General features: G+C 35.8%; 1 protein-coding gene across 1 annotated transcript in view; it reads left to right on the top strand.

Annotated features, from left to right (window-relative positions):
* The window catches only part of ACBD6 (acyl-CoA binding domain containing 6), a 290,459-nt gene that overhangs the window by 100,555 nt on the left and 168,289 nt on the right, over positions 1–21,615 (top strand). The window contains exon 5 of the mRNA XM_049868483.1: positions 15,816–15,921. Coding sequence (XP_049724440.1) covers positions 15,816–15,921 — 106 coding nt within the window. The remainder of the gene's footprint in view (positions 1–15,815; positions 15,922–21,615) is intronic.

Raw genomic sequence — 21,615 nt, 5'->3', positions numbered from 1 at the left:
CCAGGTAGCATCTTAAGTAGACCATTATTGCTCCTACTATGAATCAAAAACTTTGAATGTTCATAGTTTCTACAGTCATAGCTCATAGTCATTGTTAATGATCAGTCAGTTAACACTAAGGAACCTGCCTTGAATCTGTCTACGTAGCAAGCACACCATTTTTACTTAAACATTTATTTGGGATGGAGTAGGGAAAGACTGATAAAGATTTGGGAGGAGTAAAGATACCATTTGGACTAAGCCAAAAGCAAAGAAGTTTCCTGAATAAACTGAATGCTTCGAAGGCCAGCGTAGCAGGGGCAGGGGCCTGGGGACCATGGTTTCAGGGGACATCTAAGTCAATTGGCATAATAAAATATATTAACATTCTGCATCCCACTTTGAAGCGTGGCATCTGGGGTCTTAAACGCTAGCAAGCAGCCATCTAAGATGCATCAATTGGTCTCAACCCACCTGGATCAAAGGAGAATGAAGAACACCAAAGACACAAGGTGATTACGAGCCCAAGAGACAGAAAGGGCCACATGAGCCAGCGACTACATCATCCTGAGACCAGAAGAACTAGATGGTGCCTGGCTACAACCGATGACTGCCCTGACAGGGAACACAACAGAGCACCCTTGAGGGAGCAGGAGAGCAGTGGGATGTAGACCCCAAATTCTCATAAGACCAGACTTAATGGTCTGACTGAAACTGGAAGGACCCAGGCGGTCATGGCCCCCAGACCTTCTGTTGCCTCAGGACAGGAACCATTCCTGAAGTCAACTCTTCAGACATGGATTGGACTGGACAATGGGTTGGAGAGGGATGCTGGTGAGGAGTGAGCTTCTTGGATCAGGCGGACACTTGAGACTGTGTTGGCATCTCCTGCCTGGAGGGGAGATGAGAGGGTGGAGGGGGTTAGAAGCTGGCGAAAAGGACACAAAAAGAGAGAGTGGAGGGAGAGAGGAGACTGTCTCATTAGGGGGAGAGTATTTGGGAGTGTGTAGCAAGCTGTATACGGGTTTTTGTGTGAGAGACTGACTTGATTTGTAAACTTTCACTTAAAGCACAATAAAGATTATTTAAAACAAAAAAACTGCTGCTGGCCTGGAGTACACATGCCACTTTCACCCTTTAGTGGACCTTGAAAACTCTGAGAAGCCCATAATAGTAATATTTTTGAGGAAGCACGGTTTGAAAAACATTTTCAGAGTTTAACCCTTCTTTCCCTCAGCTCTTATATATTGAGAAAGTATTCTGAGGTTCTTAATTTTTATATTCTGTCCTTTAGAGTGTTTTAAAAAATGGCATCGCTGAACCTTAACCCTACTAGTCAAAGTTTATTAAATAGTCAAATTAAGCCAGCAAACCTTTAGAGTTACTTTACTAGGTGGTAGGAGGCCAGGTTAATCATTCCTTCTCTGTTTTCCCATAGTCCTTTGTTCTTACCTTTGTAATAGCATTTATCACATTATACCACATTGAATTGTAATTTTTTAAAAACCTTATTTTCTCCACTAAACTTTTAGTTTTTCAAGGGCAAAAACCGTGTTTTATCCATCTCTGTATTCTTAGTGTCTGACGAAGTACCCAGAGCTTAGGAGATATCCATGCTGCTTCCCTCAAGGTGCTATTATGGTTTAGTGACTATCGCTAATGTCAAATTAGCCCAGTGGTCCTATCATAAGGCAGAGAGAAACCGGTTTGGTTTTCCTATGAGTTGCCCACCCTCACTTCTTTTCCTAAGCAATTAAAAAAATATATTGACTATTTTCCTTAAAAAAAAATTTTTTTTTAATTGAATAAATAAATTGTGATCATTTCTTGAATTTGTTTAAAAAAAAATCAATAAGCTTAACTTTCTAACAATATCAATCACTTGTCTACATAAGTAATAGTGATCTTTATTTTGTGTGCTGATTTACTTAAGGACTCCTGGACTCTATTGTTTTTCAAAATGACATGCTGCCTACATTCCCCCCCCCACCCCCCGCCGCCCGCCCCAAGAATAAAGACATTTTATTGTTTTATTAAACAAGTCTGAAGGTAGGATGTTTCAGGTTTGGTGCAGCAGCTTAACCCACCATAATGGGTTTAATGTAAATCCGTTGTTAATATGTATATAAAAAAAAAAATAATAATGGCCACTTTTTAATATTTTTTAATTTATTTTGTTGTTGGAATATATATAGCAAAACACACCAATTCAGCAGTTCCTATATGTACCTTTTAGTGACATTAATTATATTCTTCGAGTTGTGCAACCATTCTCACCCTCCTTTTCTGAGTTGTTCTCCCCCATTGACATAAATTCACTGCCCCCTAAGGTTTCTATCTAATCTTATTGCATTGCCATTATTAATTTGATCCATATAGATAGCTCTTATAAAAGCATAATGCTTAAGGCAGATCTTTTTTACTAGGTAAGCTGAACTATTATTTGGTTTTAAGAAGACATCCGGGGATATTTTTGGTTTAAGGTTTAAAGATTGTCTCGGGGCAATAGTTTCAGGGGCTTATGCAACCTTCATGACTCCTGTAAGTCTGAAGTCCATGAGAACTTGAATTCTGTTCTGCATTTTCCCCCTTTTGATCAAGACTCTTCTATGGAATCCTTGATCAAAATGTTCAGTAATGGTAGCCAGACACCATCCAGCTCTGGTCTCATGGCAAAGGAGGCCGCTGTTCATGGAGGCAATTAGCCTACGTACAGCTTCTTTTGAAGTGTATGGTGACATGACTGATTACAGCAGCGCTAACTGTATTGGAAGGGTTAACCTTCTTCCCTCATTCTCTACTTAGTTCTTAAAGAAGTCATCCTTAGATTTAAATCAATATTTAGAATTTTGTTCATGGGAAACAATAACGAAGAATAGTGTAGTTTAAGTTCATAAAGTAGATATTTTAATTCAGTTCAACACAGATTTATTGTGCACGTATGATGAGACAAAATATTATAGATAGCTGTGCTGCTCAGCTTTTTCACTTTTAAATGGTATGTTCTTAGTACTTTTGGCATCTACATGTAAGTAGGTTTAAAAATACTATTGGTTAATTGGGTAAAATATAAACTTTTGCTTATGGGCAAAATTGGTTAATCTTGGCCTTATTTCATTAAAACATCCAAATATTAGTCTTCATATTTTTATGATAAGGAGCCCTGGTGGCACAGCAGTTAAGTGCTGAACTGTTAACTGAAACATCAGTGGTTCCAGCCCTTCAACCACTCCACAGGACAAAGATGTGGCAGTAGGCTTCTGCAAAGATGACAGCCTTAGAAACCCCATGGGGTAGTTCTGCTCTGGCCTGTAGAGTCACTATGAGTCAAAATCAACTCGACAGCAATGGGTTTTATTCTTATGATCTATAGTTTTGTATTCTGGAAATATTGTTAAGATATGAAACAGTAAGAAACAGGAATGTGAAAGAGTCACTGAAAAAGGCTTTTAACTATTAGGAACACAGTAATTCTGTTACTACTCCAGTGAATCAGAAATCACAGCAACTAGCCGTATTGTTATATTGGGAGAATTCATTTTATAACATAATTTCATTATAACAAACTAGATCATGATAAAAAAAATTTTACATATTGAAATGTTGGAGCATTCCAGTGAAGGACCAGATGTAGCTGTAGTCTGTATAGTTTCTTAAATATCAGAATTCAGTTGCAGCAGCAAAAACAAGCTATTTCTTGAAGTTCATGTAATCAAAATTTGCCTATACTTTGATGAAATATAGTATTTAGTGTTTTATTTTTCCAAGAGAAACTTGTGGTTTAATTGAGAATAATTCCAATTTCTTAGCAGGACTGTTTTCAGCTGAGGTGAAAGCCACAGTAGGTTATAGAGATTTTCGAAATATCAAACGGTAAATTTGGATGAAACGAAAAAATTTTCTTCTGTGGAACCATTGTGTTTTTATATATGTATTTTGAAGGTCTGTTTTGGATTCTTTTATATATAAATTTAAAAAAAATTAGACTGGGACTCCATTGCTGTGGCAGCTTTCCTGACTAATGTGTATTGCAAGTGATAAGTTAAAGGCCCATCCTAGTTTGATTGTAAATGTTCTTGAGCTGAGGACCACTGAGGCCGGTTCTGAGGTTGCTCTCTTCCTGTTTGAGTTCTGACCTTTGTTTCCACTCTGTCACAGAAAGTGACAATCTAATTTCGTAGGTGTTGATTCCTGTTAGTATCCCAGAGCCCTGACACGGGTTTCTCATTCAGAAGCTAATTAACTATTCTGTAGTGTAATAGAGGTCATATAGTGTGAGGCTAATTAAGTATACAAAGTATGGAGCCAAACTGCCAGTATTCAGATGTTTGGTCCACCGTGTATTACCTCTGTGACCTTTTCATCTGTAAAATGGGGATAATTGTAGTAACTGTCTCATCTGGCCTTTATGTGGACTGTATGAATACACACACGCATGCACACACACCCTTACCCTAGAACAGCATCTGGCCCAAAATAAGTTACTGTGTAATTTAGCTTTTATTAGTATTTCTACTCAGCCTTGGGACTTCCCACAGAGGATACCCAGAGCAAAGGACTGATGTTAGAAGCTAGAATTACTTGTTAGTCTGATTATAGAATTGGGTACAAGTTGTTTGCTTTTGCAAGACAAAAGGGAGAACCAATGCTCTTTGATCTGTGTTTAGAGCCGTAGAAACAAGAGAGTAACAAATCTTGCAACTCATAGGCAGTTAACTCTAGTTTTGAGATCAGTTGTGCTTCAGAGGTTTATACTGCAGTTGGGCAGAAAAAGTGCTGGTAACAGGCATAGGGCTTTATAAAGAGTGAATTGATTTTGCACTGCATATATTGGCACAGTTGACAAGAAATTACTTTTGGTGGCTTGTATACTTTGAAGGTTTTGATCTAAAAGTTGGCATAGAAATAGAGAAATTAGGACAAGAATTAAAAATACAATAAGTGAAGAGTGTACAGTATCCACCCACACCCTGCAATAAAATTTGATCATCCCTGTTACGTTTTATAGTTTGATACCATGTAATCTATCAGAATTTTATTAATCCCACTTACACAGGCAGCCATCTGGACCTTCTCTAAGCAAGACCAGACTAGTATACAACTAAAATGATTGATGGGCTCTGGAATTGATTAGTTGTTCTGTGAGACAAATGAACTGTTTTGGCAGAAAATACCAGAGGTCACTGCTTGTGGTCAGGCACAAAAGCCTGTAGAATTTTAAAGAGATGCTTTCAACATTGGCTTATAAAGTTTCAATTATTAAACAATAATGGATTTTGAAAATATTTTTAAAATATCTCGTCATTGGCTGCTCTTTAGTCCTGATTATAAAGTGGAAGAAAACATGTAAAAAAAAGCTAGAATGGAAGTGATTGTTTTATGCTTTAATTTTACATTCTTGATGAGAATATAAACTGGAATGACAGTAGCATAAAAGCCTTTTACTCACATAAATTGCACTCTGAAGTTTTCCTGAAGGAGATGTGATTGGAGAAAAAGCTGCAACAAATGTTTTTAAGTGATTTAAAAAGTAAGGTGTTATAAAATACCAATTAGTTATTTAAAACTTAACAGCGTTAGATAGGAACCTGTTTTTAACAAATCTTTTTAAGACTGAAGCTTCAAGAGAAAGTGGTACACACAGTTTATGTTTTAGAACTTAAGGATTTGGATTTTTATACTTGGAATAGGCAAAGTCTTTGGGAAACCACTGTCCCATTGACATCACTGTCCTTAGCACCAAAAAGATTAACCTGCTTCTATGTCTATTTAGATGATAGTAGTATAATCTTTCCCTATTTTACTGTGTTGCCTGTGATCAACATTGTGTTAACACTTTGTTGATAGGTGATGAATTGGATGACATATGTCTTGTTTCATTTCTGGTTATTCTTTGAGTAGTACACAAGTGTGTATAGGCAAGTGGGCAAATCCCCCTGGAGAATGTGACTGCTCAGAATGAACTTGAGTTATGGATTTATTCAGCCTGTAAAACCTCAGCTGGTATAAATAATTGAGGAAGCAAAGGTTTGTCTGTGATGCATACCTCAGGGACTCATGGCTCCCTTCCTGCTCTCTACCTCCCTTTCTTATGAAAATGATCCCAGTTGCACTCCTAGATAATAACGCACCAAGCAATTAAAAGCCATGGGTGGCTGGAGAGAGGAGAAAAGGTTTAGTTAATGAGCTTTTCCTCTTCCAGTGCCCATGAGAGCCTCAGGAATGACAAGGCGATTAAAGCAAAGAGATAATTATAGATTATGTGAAAATGGGTCCCTTGGGACAAGCAGGTCTTGACATAAACAGTAACTGTTGCAAGAGTCTCCTGGCTCCCATATTCACCCTTTTCTAATGTGCTTCATTTAGCTCCTATGTGCTTAGTGTCATGATGCCAACCAAGCATATAGGCAGATCCACCTGTTTGCAGATGAACAGCTCTTTCTAAACAAGGGGCCAGTCATCAACTAAAACCATCATCTTCCTCTCACCTTCTTTTTTCCTTTATTTTCCCTCTCTTCTTCTCCTCGCTTCATTCTCTTTTTCTCATCTACGCCTTCTTCTAAATTTTCCCTTCTCTCAGTACCTGTGCAATGCTAGGCTCTTAGACTTGTTTATAAAATAGTTTGGTGTGTGTATATTCATGTGCACATATAAAGATGCATATAGCTGTGGATATACAATATTTATAACAATAATAAAGCCAGTATATGTACTACAAATAATATAAATAAATGATCCCCTCTGTTAAAATGTTTTACAGATGCATTTAGAGAAAAGAAAGATATTTTAGAAGTATCAGCAAAGACATTAGCATTGCATAATAGACAGCCATCTTCTTACTCGTCATTTCATGATTATCAACTATTTCAGCACTGAAAGCAAGCAATTTTGGTTTCATTGCCTTGTCTTTCAATTTATGAGGACTTTGTTGATTATATTGTATATATTAATAAATGCTTGATATTCATCGACGTTTGAACTCTTTGTGACAGAAATATATATATATTAATTACATTGTTTTATTTTTAAAATTTTACCTAGTTTTAAATTTTATGTATCTTTTTTTTTATCAGGTATCTTTTACAGTATTTTATGTAACAAATGTCGCTCTTAGATCTATATGTCATAAAGGTCTACCCTCTATCCCTCGTCCCCTAATATATCAGAAATTCTGTCTTCATGTTCCAAAGTAATTCAAATGCCTCCACTTTTCATTATCATCATAATCATGCCTTTTGTATTACTATCACTACTCAGAACCACCATCATTTCTTGGCCTGGGCACTACAGTGGTTTTAGAACTGAATTTCTCACTTCCTTCACAGTGTCCTCCCCAGATGTATAACTCAAGTCTCATCTTGTCACTCCCCTACTTTAAAGCCCTTTAATGATTTTCCATAACAGTTAGGGTAAAATTTAAAAATCCTTAACATGTCTTACAGGGCCCCTCACTATCTCATATAATGCCAGTCTCCCCACCCCTCATTCACTCTGCTACAATCGCATTGGCTTATTATTATTTCCTGAAAGATCTGATTAATATTTGTTAGATGAATTGATTGGCAGTATTATGTAAGAGTATGAGAAATTACCCCATCTTAAAATATATTATGCTAAATTCTTAATATAATGATAATGACAATTAACATTTATTGGCCACTTTTTATATAAACCCCTTTAAAAAAAAAAAAAACCTGTTGCCGTTGAGTTGATTCTGACTCATAGTGACCCTGTAGGCCAGAGTAGAACTCCCCCCATAGAGTTTCCGAGGAGCGCCTGGGAGATTCAAACGGCAGAGCTTCTGGTTAGCAGCCATAGCTCTTAGCCGCTGTGCCACCAGGGTTTCCACTTTTTATATGCTAGTAATTATACAAGTATGTTATATAGATTACTTAATCTTCAGGATGACTCTGTGAGATGTAGAAGCTATTAATATCCCTGTTTTACAGGTGAAGAAACTGAGACTCACAGAGGTTGGGTTACTTGCACAAGGCCACATAGTTAGTAACTTAGTTACTATACTGACTCCTGAGATGTTTGCGAAATTATTGCAATGTCCGTTTTAATTAAATCCCTTTTCCATTTAGTGTTTTTAAAAATGTGCTTCATTGATAAAATTAGAAGCTGTAGTCTTTCATTGGAAACCCTGGTGGCGTAGTGGTTAAGTGCTACAGCTGCTAACCAAAGGGTCAAAAGTTCGAATCTGCCAGGCACTCCTTGGAAACTCTATGGGGCAGTTCTACTCTGTCCTGTAGGGTCGCTATGAGTCGGAATCGACTCAACGGCACTGGGTTTTAGTCTTTCATTTATCAATACACTGATGATGTTTCCTTTGGATTAATTGTTTTTATAGATTTTAGATTTACCTTAATGGTTGAGAATGTAGCTCAGGCTCTGTAGAGCTTGTTAGCAAAAGGATTCTATAGATTTTTTTTGATGTGGCCACTGATTTTGCAGGGATTGATCAGGGTTGGACATTTTTTGTTATGGTCATTTAAAATATCAGAAATTTTCAGTCAAATTTGTTTAGAGTTAAGCAGGTTTGAAGAGGTGAAAATATGTTTTTAGGAACCAGTGTCTTTATAAATCATGATTAAATAACTTTTCCAATATAATTAGTATGCAAAAAGTATATAAATTTGGGGCATTTCTTTTGTCAATGCTTCCTTGAAAGAATGAGAAAAATGTGTTAAAGTGGTTTAATTTGAAGGGACCCTTATCAACCTAACTAATATGGTAAATATTTGAAGGCTTTATGAATTTTCTGGTCTAAGGACAAAGTCCATCGCATATGTAACCCATTCTGAAAATAGCTATTAAATGGCACAAGAAGAGGTTGCCATTACCACGTAATAGTAAGGGAAGACCTAACTGGTTATTTTCTATATCTGTCTGATTGCAATAGCACTATAAGTAAGAAGGTTATGACTCATTATATATGAATTTCTTCAGTCATTCACTATTCCGTGTGGCACAGTGTATTTTGAACTACCTTATTATTTCATGAACTCATCAATACACCATTTGTTTTAAGAGAACCATTATTTTAAATACCATTAAAAAAGAAAACAGTGCCATCAACTAATTGTAAGGTGCTGTAGATTTTAAGATCTACCTGAAATGTCAAAATGTGAAAAAGTTTTGTGTCTTAGAGCCAATGAAACACGGCAAGTTAGTGAATAGTCTCCAAATGCCTGTTTGCCATCTGGGATTTCAAAAGTTATTTTAAGAATGACAAAGCAAACAATAAAAAGAACTTTCTTAAGTATTTTGATCAGGATGCTAGGCTTCTTGAGCATGGTTACTGCCCAAGCAACATTTTGCCTCCTCCAAGGCTTATACGACCAAGATACTTCAGAAAGGAGGTGCTATTTGGAAGATTTTACTTCAGGATCATATCGTAGTCTTCTGTCTATGGTCTTTGGTAATACTGAGACTCAAACTTCAGAGTGTTTTACAAGGTGAACGTAGAATCTAAAATTTTAATTAGATATTAATTAAATATAGGAATTTTTTGTGTGCTAAATATGAAAGCCATGACTACTATTTAATCCTGGAGTTAAGAGCTGACTTTACGTATTTCACCACTCCCAAATAAGCCCTAAACCAGCTTTGCTAAAAACGGTTTAGTTAAGAACAGATACTTTATTTCAGGGAGAGAAGCAGCTATAAGTAAAAGTAAAATATGCCTGCGTAATTTTTTTATATCTGCAAATTAAAACATCCTTTTTATTTTTAAATAGAGGGAGCGTCTTAACAGTTTTTATGTAGACATTTTTATCCCAACTTCTAAAATACTGAGTCATTTCAAAGCATTTAGTAAGATTATGTAAGAAAGAGTCAACGTTTAGGTTTTGAGCTTTATATTTAGCATACACAGTAGAATATTTGGTCATAATCAAATGAGATCAATGAGATGACAACATTATTTTCCAGCATCGTATTTATACAAAATAATCCTTTACCTTTCAAATCAACGACTTCTGACCATAAATCCAACAAAGAAAATAGGAACTTAAATTCCTATGAAGAAATAATTATTCACCAACATTAATACTGAATTTTGAAAGACAGCATACAGATTTTCATCTTATAAAAACTAGTGTCTAAGGAACGTCACAAAGTCGCTTTTTTGGTGAATTTGCTATAGATCAGGGTCCATTCATTCCTCACCCTCACAAATCTCTCACAGATGTAGAGAAAAGACCCATAGTTGAGCAGACCCTAGGGGACAGAGTAGCAGTAATATAAAATTCATCTGAAACTAAAGTCTAAATTAAAATGCTATTTATTTATAATAGGGGCTGTATCTCTGTGGTGATCTAAATGCTTAGGGCACACACTTTCTAGGTATTGGGGAACCCAGAAGGATGTATTAATAGATGATCATTTGTGAACATGAAAATAAGGTGAGGGAAGCTGAACCGTTTTGAGGGTTGCTTTGGTCAAGGCCCTAATGGCGCCTCATTAGTCGGCCACTCCTACCAGAGAAATATAAGAGAAAGAGACTTTGAAAATTCTCAAAGAAGATATCTCAAGAGAAATTAGAAAATATTTTCAATTGAAGACAAATGAAAATACATTTCAAAACTTGTAGGATGCACTTAGAGCGGCCATCTAAGATACAACTATTGGTCTCTTCCTGTATGGAACAAAAGAGAATGAAAGAAACCAAAGAAACTAGTCTATAGGACTAAAGCCCACACGAACCATAGTCTCTTCTAGCCTGAGACCGAAAGATTTATAGTTGGTGCCCAACTACCACTACTGACCCTTCTGACCACAGACACGGTAGAAGGTTCCAGATAGAATAGGAGAAAACTGTAGAACAAAACTCAGACCAGACTTACTGGACTGATAGGGCTAGAGAAACCCCCGAACCACCCTTTTGACTTGGAACTGAAGCCAGTCCCAGATTTCTCCCATCAGCCAAATAATAAACTGGCTTATAATATGAATAATATTATCTGTGAGGAATGTGCTCCCTTATACAATCAACTACACAAGACCAAGGTCAACATTTACCCAAAAGCAAAGATGAAAAGGCAAGGAGGGGCAGGGAAACTAGATAATGGAGATAGAACAAACAGAATGGAAATAATAAGAATTGACACATTGCAAAAATTGTGACCAATGTCACAGAACAATTTGTACAAAAACTGCTAAATGGGAACCTAATTTGCTGTGTAAACTTTCACCTAAAACACAATAAAATATTTTTTAAAAAGCTGTAAAATGTACTTTGGTGGGGCAAATGGTTTGCACTCAATTGCTAACATAAAAGGTTGGCAGTTTGAACCTACCCAGAAGTACCAGAGAAGAAAAGATCTGGTGATCTACTTCCATTAAAATTATAGTCAAGAAAACCCTATGGAGCAGTTCTACTCAGTAGCACATACGGTTGCCATGAGTTAGAATCTATTCAGTGGCAATGAGATTTGTTTGTTTGTTGTTTTCCTTTCGGTTTATTAAAGCAGTTGGATTTCTGAATTAGTCCCCTAAGTGTGTTTTTTATTTCTGAGAGGTAGATGAAATAGTAGTTAAATGGACTTTAGGTGGCTTGCCATGAAACCTGTCATTTGAAATAAATTTTTTAAATAATTTTTATTGTGCTTTAAGTGAAAGTTTACAAATCAAGTCAGTCTCTCACACAAAAACCCGTATACAGCTTGCTACACACTCCCAAATACTCTCCCCCTAATACAGTCTCCTCTCTCCCTCCACTCTCTCTTTTTGTGTCCTTTTCGCCAGCTTCTAACCCCCTCCACCCTCTCATCTCCCCTCCAGGCAGGAGATGCCAACACAGTCTCAGGTGTCCGCCTGATCCAAGAAGCTCACTCCTCACCAGCATCCCTCTCCAACCCATTGTCCAGTCCAATCCATGTCTGAAGAGTTGACTTCGGGAATGGTTCCTGTCCTGAGGCAACAGAAGGTCTGGGGGCCATGACCGCCTGGGTCCTTCCAGTTTCAGTCAGACCATTAAGTCTGGTCTTATGAGAATTTGGGGTCTACATCCCACTGCTCTCCTGCTCCCTCAAGGGTGCTCTGTTGTGTTCCCTGTCAGGGCAGTCATCGGTTGTAGCCAGGCACCATCTAGTTCTTCTGGTCTCAGGATGATGTAGTCGCTGGCTCATGTGGCCCTTTCTGTCTCTTGGGCTCGTAATCACCTTGTGTCCTTGGTGTTCTTCATTCTCCTTTGATCCAGGTGGATTGAGACCAATTGATGCATCTTAGATGGCTGCTTGCTAGCGTTTAAGACCCCAGACGCCACGCTTCAAAGTGGGATGCAGAATGTTTTCTTAATAGATTTTATTATGCCAATTGACTTAGATGTTGAAATATTCTTTTGATAGGACAATGCAATCTGTGCAGATAACATTTCTAGGGAAAGGCAAGGATCTATTCTTCCTGGGCTTGGATGGAAGACAGCCATACTTAAAGACCATCCCTCTTTCCCATGAAAGTGTGCTCTTATACTTCAAAAGAATTTCAAAGAAAGCCAGGGATTTTTCCTTCATGTATGTAAGTGTATTATTTGTCAGTTTTAAAAAGCTTGGAGTAATCTAAAGAGAGACTTTCTGTCCTGTGGTAGGGATAATGTGGGCATCCTTGAGGGCATCACTAATATACTCATCCACAGAGAAGGAATGCGATAATTTTCTGACTCAAATTCAACAGTGAGAGGGAAGAAGATAATTGGGTAGGAATCATAAGAGAAAGGAAGATAAAGTGAGAAGATGAGGAAGGGCACTACTAACATTTATTGAGGCTCTACTGTATTTCATAATTCGTTCACACGTTTCATCTAAAATAATATGGATAGAGAGGGAAAGATTGCCTATGGAAGAATATGTAGAGCTCTTAACAGAAATGTACAGGAAGAAATAGTGTTTGATTGTAATCTTGTTAAGGGGTAAGAAAGGTGTAGAAAGCTGTTGCTTTAGACATCTCTCCATTTTGGCCAGTAGGTGGTGACATTGTATAAGGACAGCTTGGTTGCTGGCTGCTAAGATAGTCAAAACTTGGGATGGAGGAATGGGTATCTAAATTTAGCAGCTAGGCCTGGAGAAAGCACTCAATTTTTTTTTTAATATTAGACACTCAGCTTTGTAGCACATTTGTGGTGATTTTGTTGAATTTCTCTTTATGATTTCTGACTTAAATTGTACACTTTACCTTAAGGTATTTTATAAATACCTCGATGTGTCTGGCATATTTAGGAATGATAAACTATTGATGATAAACAGATATTTAAACACTCCCTGAGCATCAAAATATTAACATGCCAAAACAAAGTATTGATATAGATGATGTATATAAGAAACATATTGAAAATATATTAAGCAAAATACAAATAATTTTTTTTACTGCGTCTGCTCTTTTATTGCTTACGGCATAGGGTGTACGTGCACATTTGGGGGTTGAGTTAAGGAAGAGGGACTAGTATGAAGGTCCTCTCGTCTATGAACAACCCTTGATATATTGCTGTGTTACGAGTAACACACATCTCAAGGATCATCCTTTCCTTTATTTAAAATTTTATTTTGCCGTTGTTGTTGAGAATATACACAGCAAAACATGCACCAATCCAGCAATTTCTATGTGTACAATCAGGGACATTGATTACATTCTTCGAGCTGGACAACCATTCTCACCCTCCTTTTCTGAGTTGTTCCTCCCTCATTAACTCACTGTCCCCCTCAGGTTACTATGTAATCTTGCGAGTTGCTTTTGTCAGTTTGGATCACAGGAGACCTGGTGCCATAGTAGTTAAGAGCTCGGCTGCTAACTAAAAGGTCAGCAGTTCGAATCTACCAGGTGCTCCTTGGAAACCCTTTAGGGCAGTTCTACCCTGTCCTGTAGGATTGCAGTCAAATGGATGGCAACTTTTTTTTTTTTTAATTTTCTGTACCCCACCACCAACTACCCATGCTTTTCAAATTCAAAACAGTTGGTGGGTAGCGTAGATTTTGTTATGACATAAAATGACACAGTCCTTTCACTGTTAAAGTTGCTGCTGCGTGAACTAAAGGGGTCTAGTTACTGGATTAGAGAAAAATGGGTTCCTGTTATTCCCAAATTGGAACTCTAAGTGCACTTTTCCATAGAAACTGTTTCTGATGATGGTTAAATATAGCCGAAGTGGTATATGCAGCCCTAATTTTAAAAATCAGACTTCTCCTTTCTGGAGTTTTGGCCTCAGACTTCCCTATTTTCTTTACAGAGTAAGTAATCTGGAAGTACAGTTTCCCTTCTGCAAAACAGGACTTTTCAAGTGATCGTATATCCTCACTAAACACAGTTTCTTTCTTGAAACCTACCTCATTTTCTCCAGCTTGAAGTAGGCTGTTTCTCCGCTACTCTGTTTGGCCTTTTTAAAAGATCAAATTCTACTTTATGTTAATGTGGTGTACAGATTTTATCATCCCATCTATACTGTACACGGGTTGAAGGCAGACTTTGTTGTCTTTGTATCTATTATCAACAATATCTTACCCAGAGCTTTGCATGCAGTAGGTGCTCAGTAAAATAGAGCAGTGTGTTTTAAGATAATTAGCAATGACAGGAAATAACTTTTTATAGGGCATAAGGTATTTAAATTGACTTTTGAGATAGTGGGACTCTTATGGCCAGGTGTTTTGATTTCTGATGAATGGAAGCTATGGCATTGCAGTTTAAAAAACACATTAGTTTAATTTTTAGAACTCAACATACATTCTTTTATATCTGTCCAGAAAATTCAGTCCGCATGTAGGACAGTTTCACTGTTAATATTTCAAATTACTGATCCTTCTGAGAGTCACTGATCCTTTTGAAAATCTGATTGATTGAAACTAGCCTAGGCTAACTCACACATACTCTTAAAAATACACTCACATCTACACAGATAATTCTCTGTACTATTTTAGAGGGCTTATGGACCCCATGTTTTTTTTTTTTTATGGACCCCATGTTAAGAACTTCTGCTTTAGATCCTGACATAGACTATAGCTGACTAGTTAAGAGACTACATGATATAATAGAAAAATATACTATGCAAAGTAACAGTTGATCTGAGTGAGTTTTAGCTCTGGTTCTATCACTGATTAGTGTGGTGCCGTTTGGCAGGTTATTTAACCTCTCCTTACCTGTTTCTTCACCTGTAAAGTGAAGCTAGTGGGTTAGATTAAATGAATTAGTAGTATATGCAATATACTTAGAATGGTGCCTGGTACGTAGTATGCTTCCCAGTTCCTACTCTTTATTTCTACTGTCTCAGAGAATTTCCGAATTTTGTTGATGCCACTTTGTTCTACTTAATTACCTTTCCTTTAACAAAATTACTTAACTACACACATTTTTAAACTTGAGTAACAGTCTACTTATTCTGGTATCCTTAAGGCAAGTAGTGAGCTCTATCCTGACCTTTTGATACCTCTTTGCAGACAATAGTAAATAAGGTACCCAAAACTGCTATCTTATGACAATGCCATAATTGAAAATTCAGAATCAAAGGAAATATGTATCTATCAGTTTATAAAAGTAACTGGGGAAATAAAGAACACCGAGAAAAATCTATTTAAAGATGTTATATTAGTATACTGGACTTGTTAAAGCAGGTAAAGCTTTTCCCTATAATTATAGGTGTTAAGAATTTCAGTCTTTTCAGAGGTCACATGTATTATGTCTTATTGAAATCCATTACTCTTAATGTAAAAAATTTCATCAAAACAAAGATTCCATTAATCTTTAATCATTAATAATTGTCAATAGCAAATCGATTGTATTAAAAATCTGTAACTTCTGTGTATTACCTGGTAAGCCAACACTTTTTTTTTTTTTTTTACTCTGATTAGGGAAGAAGACAAAAACATATTTGATTACTGCAGGGAAAACAACATTGGCCATATAACCAAAGCCATCAAATCAAAAAATGTGGATGTGAATATGAAAGACGAAGAGGTATGAAAAATATGCCCTGTTCATTATTTTCTTATGCTTTGTTGCTGTGTCCCAAGGCCTTTTCCTAAGTGACACATCTATGAACTTATCTCGAAGAACAGTGTGGTTAAGAGCAAATCAAAATATCTAAATGAGATGGTGTCCCCTGGTTAAGATGCTTTTTGTGCCTGTATCTAACGTGTTTCTGTTCATGAAGTAGAAGTTACTAGCTGAAATTTCCAGCAAATAACTTCCATTTGTTTATGATAAAGGGAAAGACTGTTAGTATAGTAAGTAGAATTTATAAAAAAAAAAAAAATTTACAGGTGATACCAAAATCTCATTTATAAATAACTTTAGTGTGTTCTAACATTATACCTTAAACAGATATATTGTACTTGCTCAGAAAACATGTTTCTAAGAAAGTATGTGTCAGAATTTCCATAAATCCAATAATCTAAAATTCACTAGTAAAAGGACTCCTTAATTTATTTGCTTTGTGAATAAAACTGTTCACATACTGAGTTTAAACTGTCCCTGAATTGTAGTTGTTAAAAAGGGGCAAAATTTACTAATTCACTTTTAATCATCTTTTTCATTTGTTTGATGATGCTGTGAAAGGTGACTGAAATGGTCAAAAGGTTTGGTAATTGTTGGGAAGAGGGCATGCAGTGATCATAGATAATTTGTAGAGTGGATAAATAATTTATAGTTGAGAGCTGCCTACACAGATTAACTATACATAATTTTATCTCACTTTTAACATTATCTCACTTTTAGGCAACATCTTTCCTGTGTAGTATACTATCAATAACATCTGGTATTGAACAAGTAAGACTATATACTTCTACAATAAAAGGGTTATCAGCAATACTCTTTGTTTACCACTAAGTAGTGAAACAATCTGAGCCAAGAAAGATGTGGCTGGAGAAAAACAGAAGCCAGACCATGAAATAATAAAACCATGTCTTCTCATTCCAACTAGTGTTCTTTTTTTGCCTTTCCAAATCAGAATACTTTTTTTTTTTTTAGTAAATGGGCATGATTACTCCCCTTGATTTTATTGTTGCTTTGTATGTGTGTGTTCGCATGGGTGTGTGCATGCTTGTGAGTTAAGAGTTCTATAAAATTAATGCATGTATGTAGTTTTTTTAAAAATAAATAGTACTGTCTTATAACAAAAAACTCCCTTGCCTGCTTCCTTTCCACTTTTGATTCTGGCTCCTTGAGGGAGGAACCTTCTATTCTTTTAGTTGTTTCTTCTTCAGTTTAGCTACACAATTCTAAATGATATATTTGTGTCTCTTGATTTTTCAACTTTACTATTAATTGATTTTCCTGTACTTATATTAGGATTTAATTGTTTTATTCCTCTTCTCCTCCATTGCCCCTTTTACTCTCTTAACATGGTTATATCTCAACTTTTAGTTTTCATTTTCTGATTGAATATATATTGAATCAATATTTATATTATTACTGTATAAGTATTGTTCATTGCTGGGCTATGTACTGCACTACATGTTTTAGTACAGTACAGCTCTAACAACAAAAATGATTTCAGTGGCTTGCAACAACAAAGATTTATTTATTGCTCATATTTCAAAAGAGTTTGGGTCAGCTGAGGCTCTGCTGGGTTCTTCTAGCCTTGGTTGGGCTCAGCTCGCCTTGATTTTATGTGTCTTCTCATTCTGTGAACCAACTTCAGTGAATAGACACTACCTGGGGCAGAAGCCTAAATAAATGTTTTGAGATCTTGCTTGTTGAAAATGTTTCTGTCAGAGTTCTTGGCATATACTACATGCTGAGTAAATATTTGGTGAATTAATGAATGATTGAAGGAATGAATAAGTAGAAGCAGTATCGCATAATGGTGAAGAGCTGGACTGTGTGGGTTCAGGTCTTAGCACTGTCTCTTCCTAGCTCTATGACCTTTGTCAAATTTACTCCATGTCTCAGTTTCCTAGTCTGTAAAATGGGAATAATAATAGTACCTGCCTGAGGATTATTTTGAAGATTACATGAGTTTCAAATATGAAGCACTTAAACAGTACCTGACACACACATAGTAAACACTCAATAGATTTTGGATATTATTATTATTACTATTAATGAATAATATAAATGAAGAATGGTAATGATAAAAATATAATGGAATTAATGAAGAAACCACTTATCTTTTCAAGGTCACTGTTTTTTCACTGAAAATTATCGTGTATGTATTATGTGGTCCCTTTTAGAGTTTTCCATCTTTCAAATAAATAATAACACTTTACATAGTGTATATTGTATTTTAGAGTACTTTTACTTATTGCCGTATCTTCACAACAATCCTGTAAGGTAGATACATGTTACCATTTTACAGACAGGAACTGAAGTTTAGAGATGTGCATTTACTTACTCAAATGCATGTGATTGGTAAGTAGAAATTCAGTTCTAAGAGAGCCTTCTTTTCTTCACTGGATTTAAGAAGGATAAACAATTTCCAATTGGCCCTGCTTGTACTATGCTCTGATTTACAACTGTTTTATAAAATAGTACCATAAATCAAATCCACATGTGACCTTTACAAAGATCATGATCACTGGACACAAGTAATAGGGATAGAATAAGTGTCTAAAATGCAAACAATTTACACTAAACATGATTTTTTTGTGAAAATAAAGGGCACACTTAGAAAATGTATTGCTTCATTTAGTTACTTTGATGCAGTATTGCTTCCCAGCTCTTCCAGTTTGTCACCCATGCATCTACTTTTACCCCCAGTCCGACAGAACATTGTGTTTCCATGAACAGATGAAGTGCTTACACATTCATAGACTGAGACGCCAAGAATTCAGTTGGGTTCTCTCATTGCTCCAAGCAGATTTCTGCCCTCTCAGCCATGACAGCTAAGGTTGGGCTTTGAATACTGATGGCAAGCCCTTTTATTATTAATCAAGGATTCATATGAATTAGTTTAAGAACATGAGAGAGATGGGAGCTTCAAATCTGAATGAAACTTAACATCCTAAATAAAATAAATGTATTGCTTCATGACATTTAAAACTTTAGCAAATAAAACAGTAACTTGGTAAGCTTTGATGATGGACTAAAGGTATATAACCTCAAAATTAAATTGTGAGCTAAATACTTTTAATCCCTTATCAGTAAAAACACATGTCTCTACTATAACAATTTTGGGAACAATTATAGTTTTGAAAGTACATCAGTTGTTTGTGTTTATCTATCTGATATTTGAACTTGAGATATTTCACTATTGATTGCCTAGGATTCTTTGAGATGGCAGATGTTTTTATTAAAAATGTTCATCTAGCAAGTTCAGCTCCATTTCAGTCTTGGCCTTGAATGACTAAAAATTTGCTATAAGCACATAAATTTAATTGTAGTCAAAAACTGATATGCTACATTTGGATTCCCACACATTGAAATAAACAAAATTACTATATTGCCTGAAATGCATATATTTGGACATGTAACTCTCTTGGTACATGAACAAATACATATATCATGTTTATTAAATATGTTGTAGATATAGTATACTCATACTATATATTATATATTATGTATAAATATGATATGTATATGTGAAATGCCTTGTAAATAAAATGTATTTACCTTTCATAATGAAATTACTTCAGTATGCATAAATATATTTCCATGCATATCTTTTATTCATTTCAGTTATAATTACTATTAGTATATTAAGGCATATATTTTTAATTTAAGAAAATTAAGAGGGATTTCTTACTCATATAGTAATTAGAGCATTGTCTGTATTTCACATGGTAGAAAAAGAAAGTTTTATAATTTTACTTAGTTTTCAGGAAGCTGTATGGGGGCAGTGGTGGTTCAGTGTTAGAGTTCTCAGCTTCCACGTGGGAGACGGGTTAGTTCTTGGCCATGGCTTCTCAAGTGCAGCCACCACCTGTCTGTCAGTGGAGGTTTGCATGTTGCTGTGTTACTGAACAGGTTTCAGTGGAGCCTCCAGACAAAGACAGGCTAGAAAGAAAGACCTGATGATCTACTTCCCAAAACTCAGTTAGTGAAAAGCCTATGGACTACATCAGGCCAGTCCGTATGTGCATGGGGCTGCCCTGAGTCCGGGACCAACTTGATAGCAGCTAACAACAACATGTATGCACCAGATGTGTCAAGGTCTAAGTTTATCGCACCATGGTGTTATGTTACTCATTTTATTATGTTTTTAATCATTTGCAGAAATACTTTGAGATTGAGGTGAAAAATATGAAGATAAAAATGAAGACTGAGCTCTTAAAGCCTATTAATAAAATGGTGGTTCAATTTTTATATTTTGAGCCATATTAATACAATTCTTCACACATGCCAAATATTTATGATTCTTGCAGAGAACACCTTTTAAGGGGAAAGGATGGTTTAAATAATTTACAGCATTTAAGATAAGAACAGAATATTTCTTATCAAGCATCAAGCACACATTATGGCTGCATCATTTTTTGCACAATTATGTCTGCATAATGCTTGCATATACATTATTTCTCAGATCAATGCCATATGCAATAGACACTAAATACCTGCTGATAGATGACATTTAAATAATATTTTAAATCCTTATATTAATTTAAATTTGTTATCAAATAAATGTAGCAGTATAATTTTTTAGCAAAATAGATTACTCCAATGTAACTATCTATCATCAGCCCCCCCCAAAAGTATTCATATACAGTTCAGTGGTTTCTCATAGGCTCTTCCCTAATCCATTCCAAAATAACTCTTTTATTGAGCTACTTCTTTAGTTAAGTTCTTTCCTTTGTATCCTTTTGAAGGTATAATTGTTATCAGTAGCCATTCTCCATATGTTTTTTGATTCTTTCAAATACTTTGAAGGAGATTACCTTTCTCTTTACTCCCATTCTTTTCTCTTTTTGCTTTGTTTTAAATCTGTGACTCATGTTGGAATACAATTTACCTGCTTTGGCTTGAGAAACCACTGCAAAACCTGTCGAACTGGCAGTATTAACATAACAGAGAAGCAAAAGATTAAAGAGACAGGGTCAGTACACTGAGGCTAAATTTATTTAAGATTTGAGAAAGGAAGGAAGAAAAATAAATGCATCATCTTAAATAACTTCGTTGTTTTGGTAGTATAGTTGATTAAAATATTAGTTTGAAAGAAATTTGTTAATTCACACTAATAATTGAGAGATACATTTCATATTGTCACATTTTGCTCATTTGCATTAATGCAGGCAGCACTCTTTAAAAATTAAGACCATGGCTGTTCTTTACATCAGAAACTCATATTTAATACAAAATCAGAAAATACTGAAAGCACACTCTCCTCACTTATCAACATGGTTAGATTCAAAAGACCAGGTCGTTGTGCAAAACCAGCATTACTTGGAAATGGAGGGCGACCACATCACATCACAAAATTGAGTCTGACTTCATTGTTACATAACTGCCAAGTTACATCGTTACATAACGGCCAAACCACTGAGAATCATGGCCCAGCCAAGTTCACACATAACCTTAACCATCACAGCCAGCATTTCTCTTGCCTTGGCTTTTGTTAACTGCCAGATACGTATTGTTTATGCATGAAATAGTTGGATAGTAGATTTTTTACTGTTGTCGTAAATATGAAATATCAAATAACAAGAAAGTCGATAAGTGAGAAAAAGGTGTAATTTCAATATTATGACCTTTGGCAACTTATTTTTTGTTTGATTTTTC

The sequence above is a fragment of the Elephas maximus genome, chromosome 24 (genome assembly GCF_024166365.1).
Source record: "Elephas maximus indicus isolate mEleMax1 chromosome 24, mEleMax1 primary haplotype, whole genome shotgun sequence".
Lineage (NCBI taxonomy): Eukaryota > Metazoa > Chordata > Mammalia > Proboscidea > Elephantidae > Elephas > Elephas maximus.
This window is presented reverse-complemented; position numbering and strand designations above follow the sequence as displayed.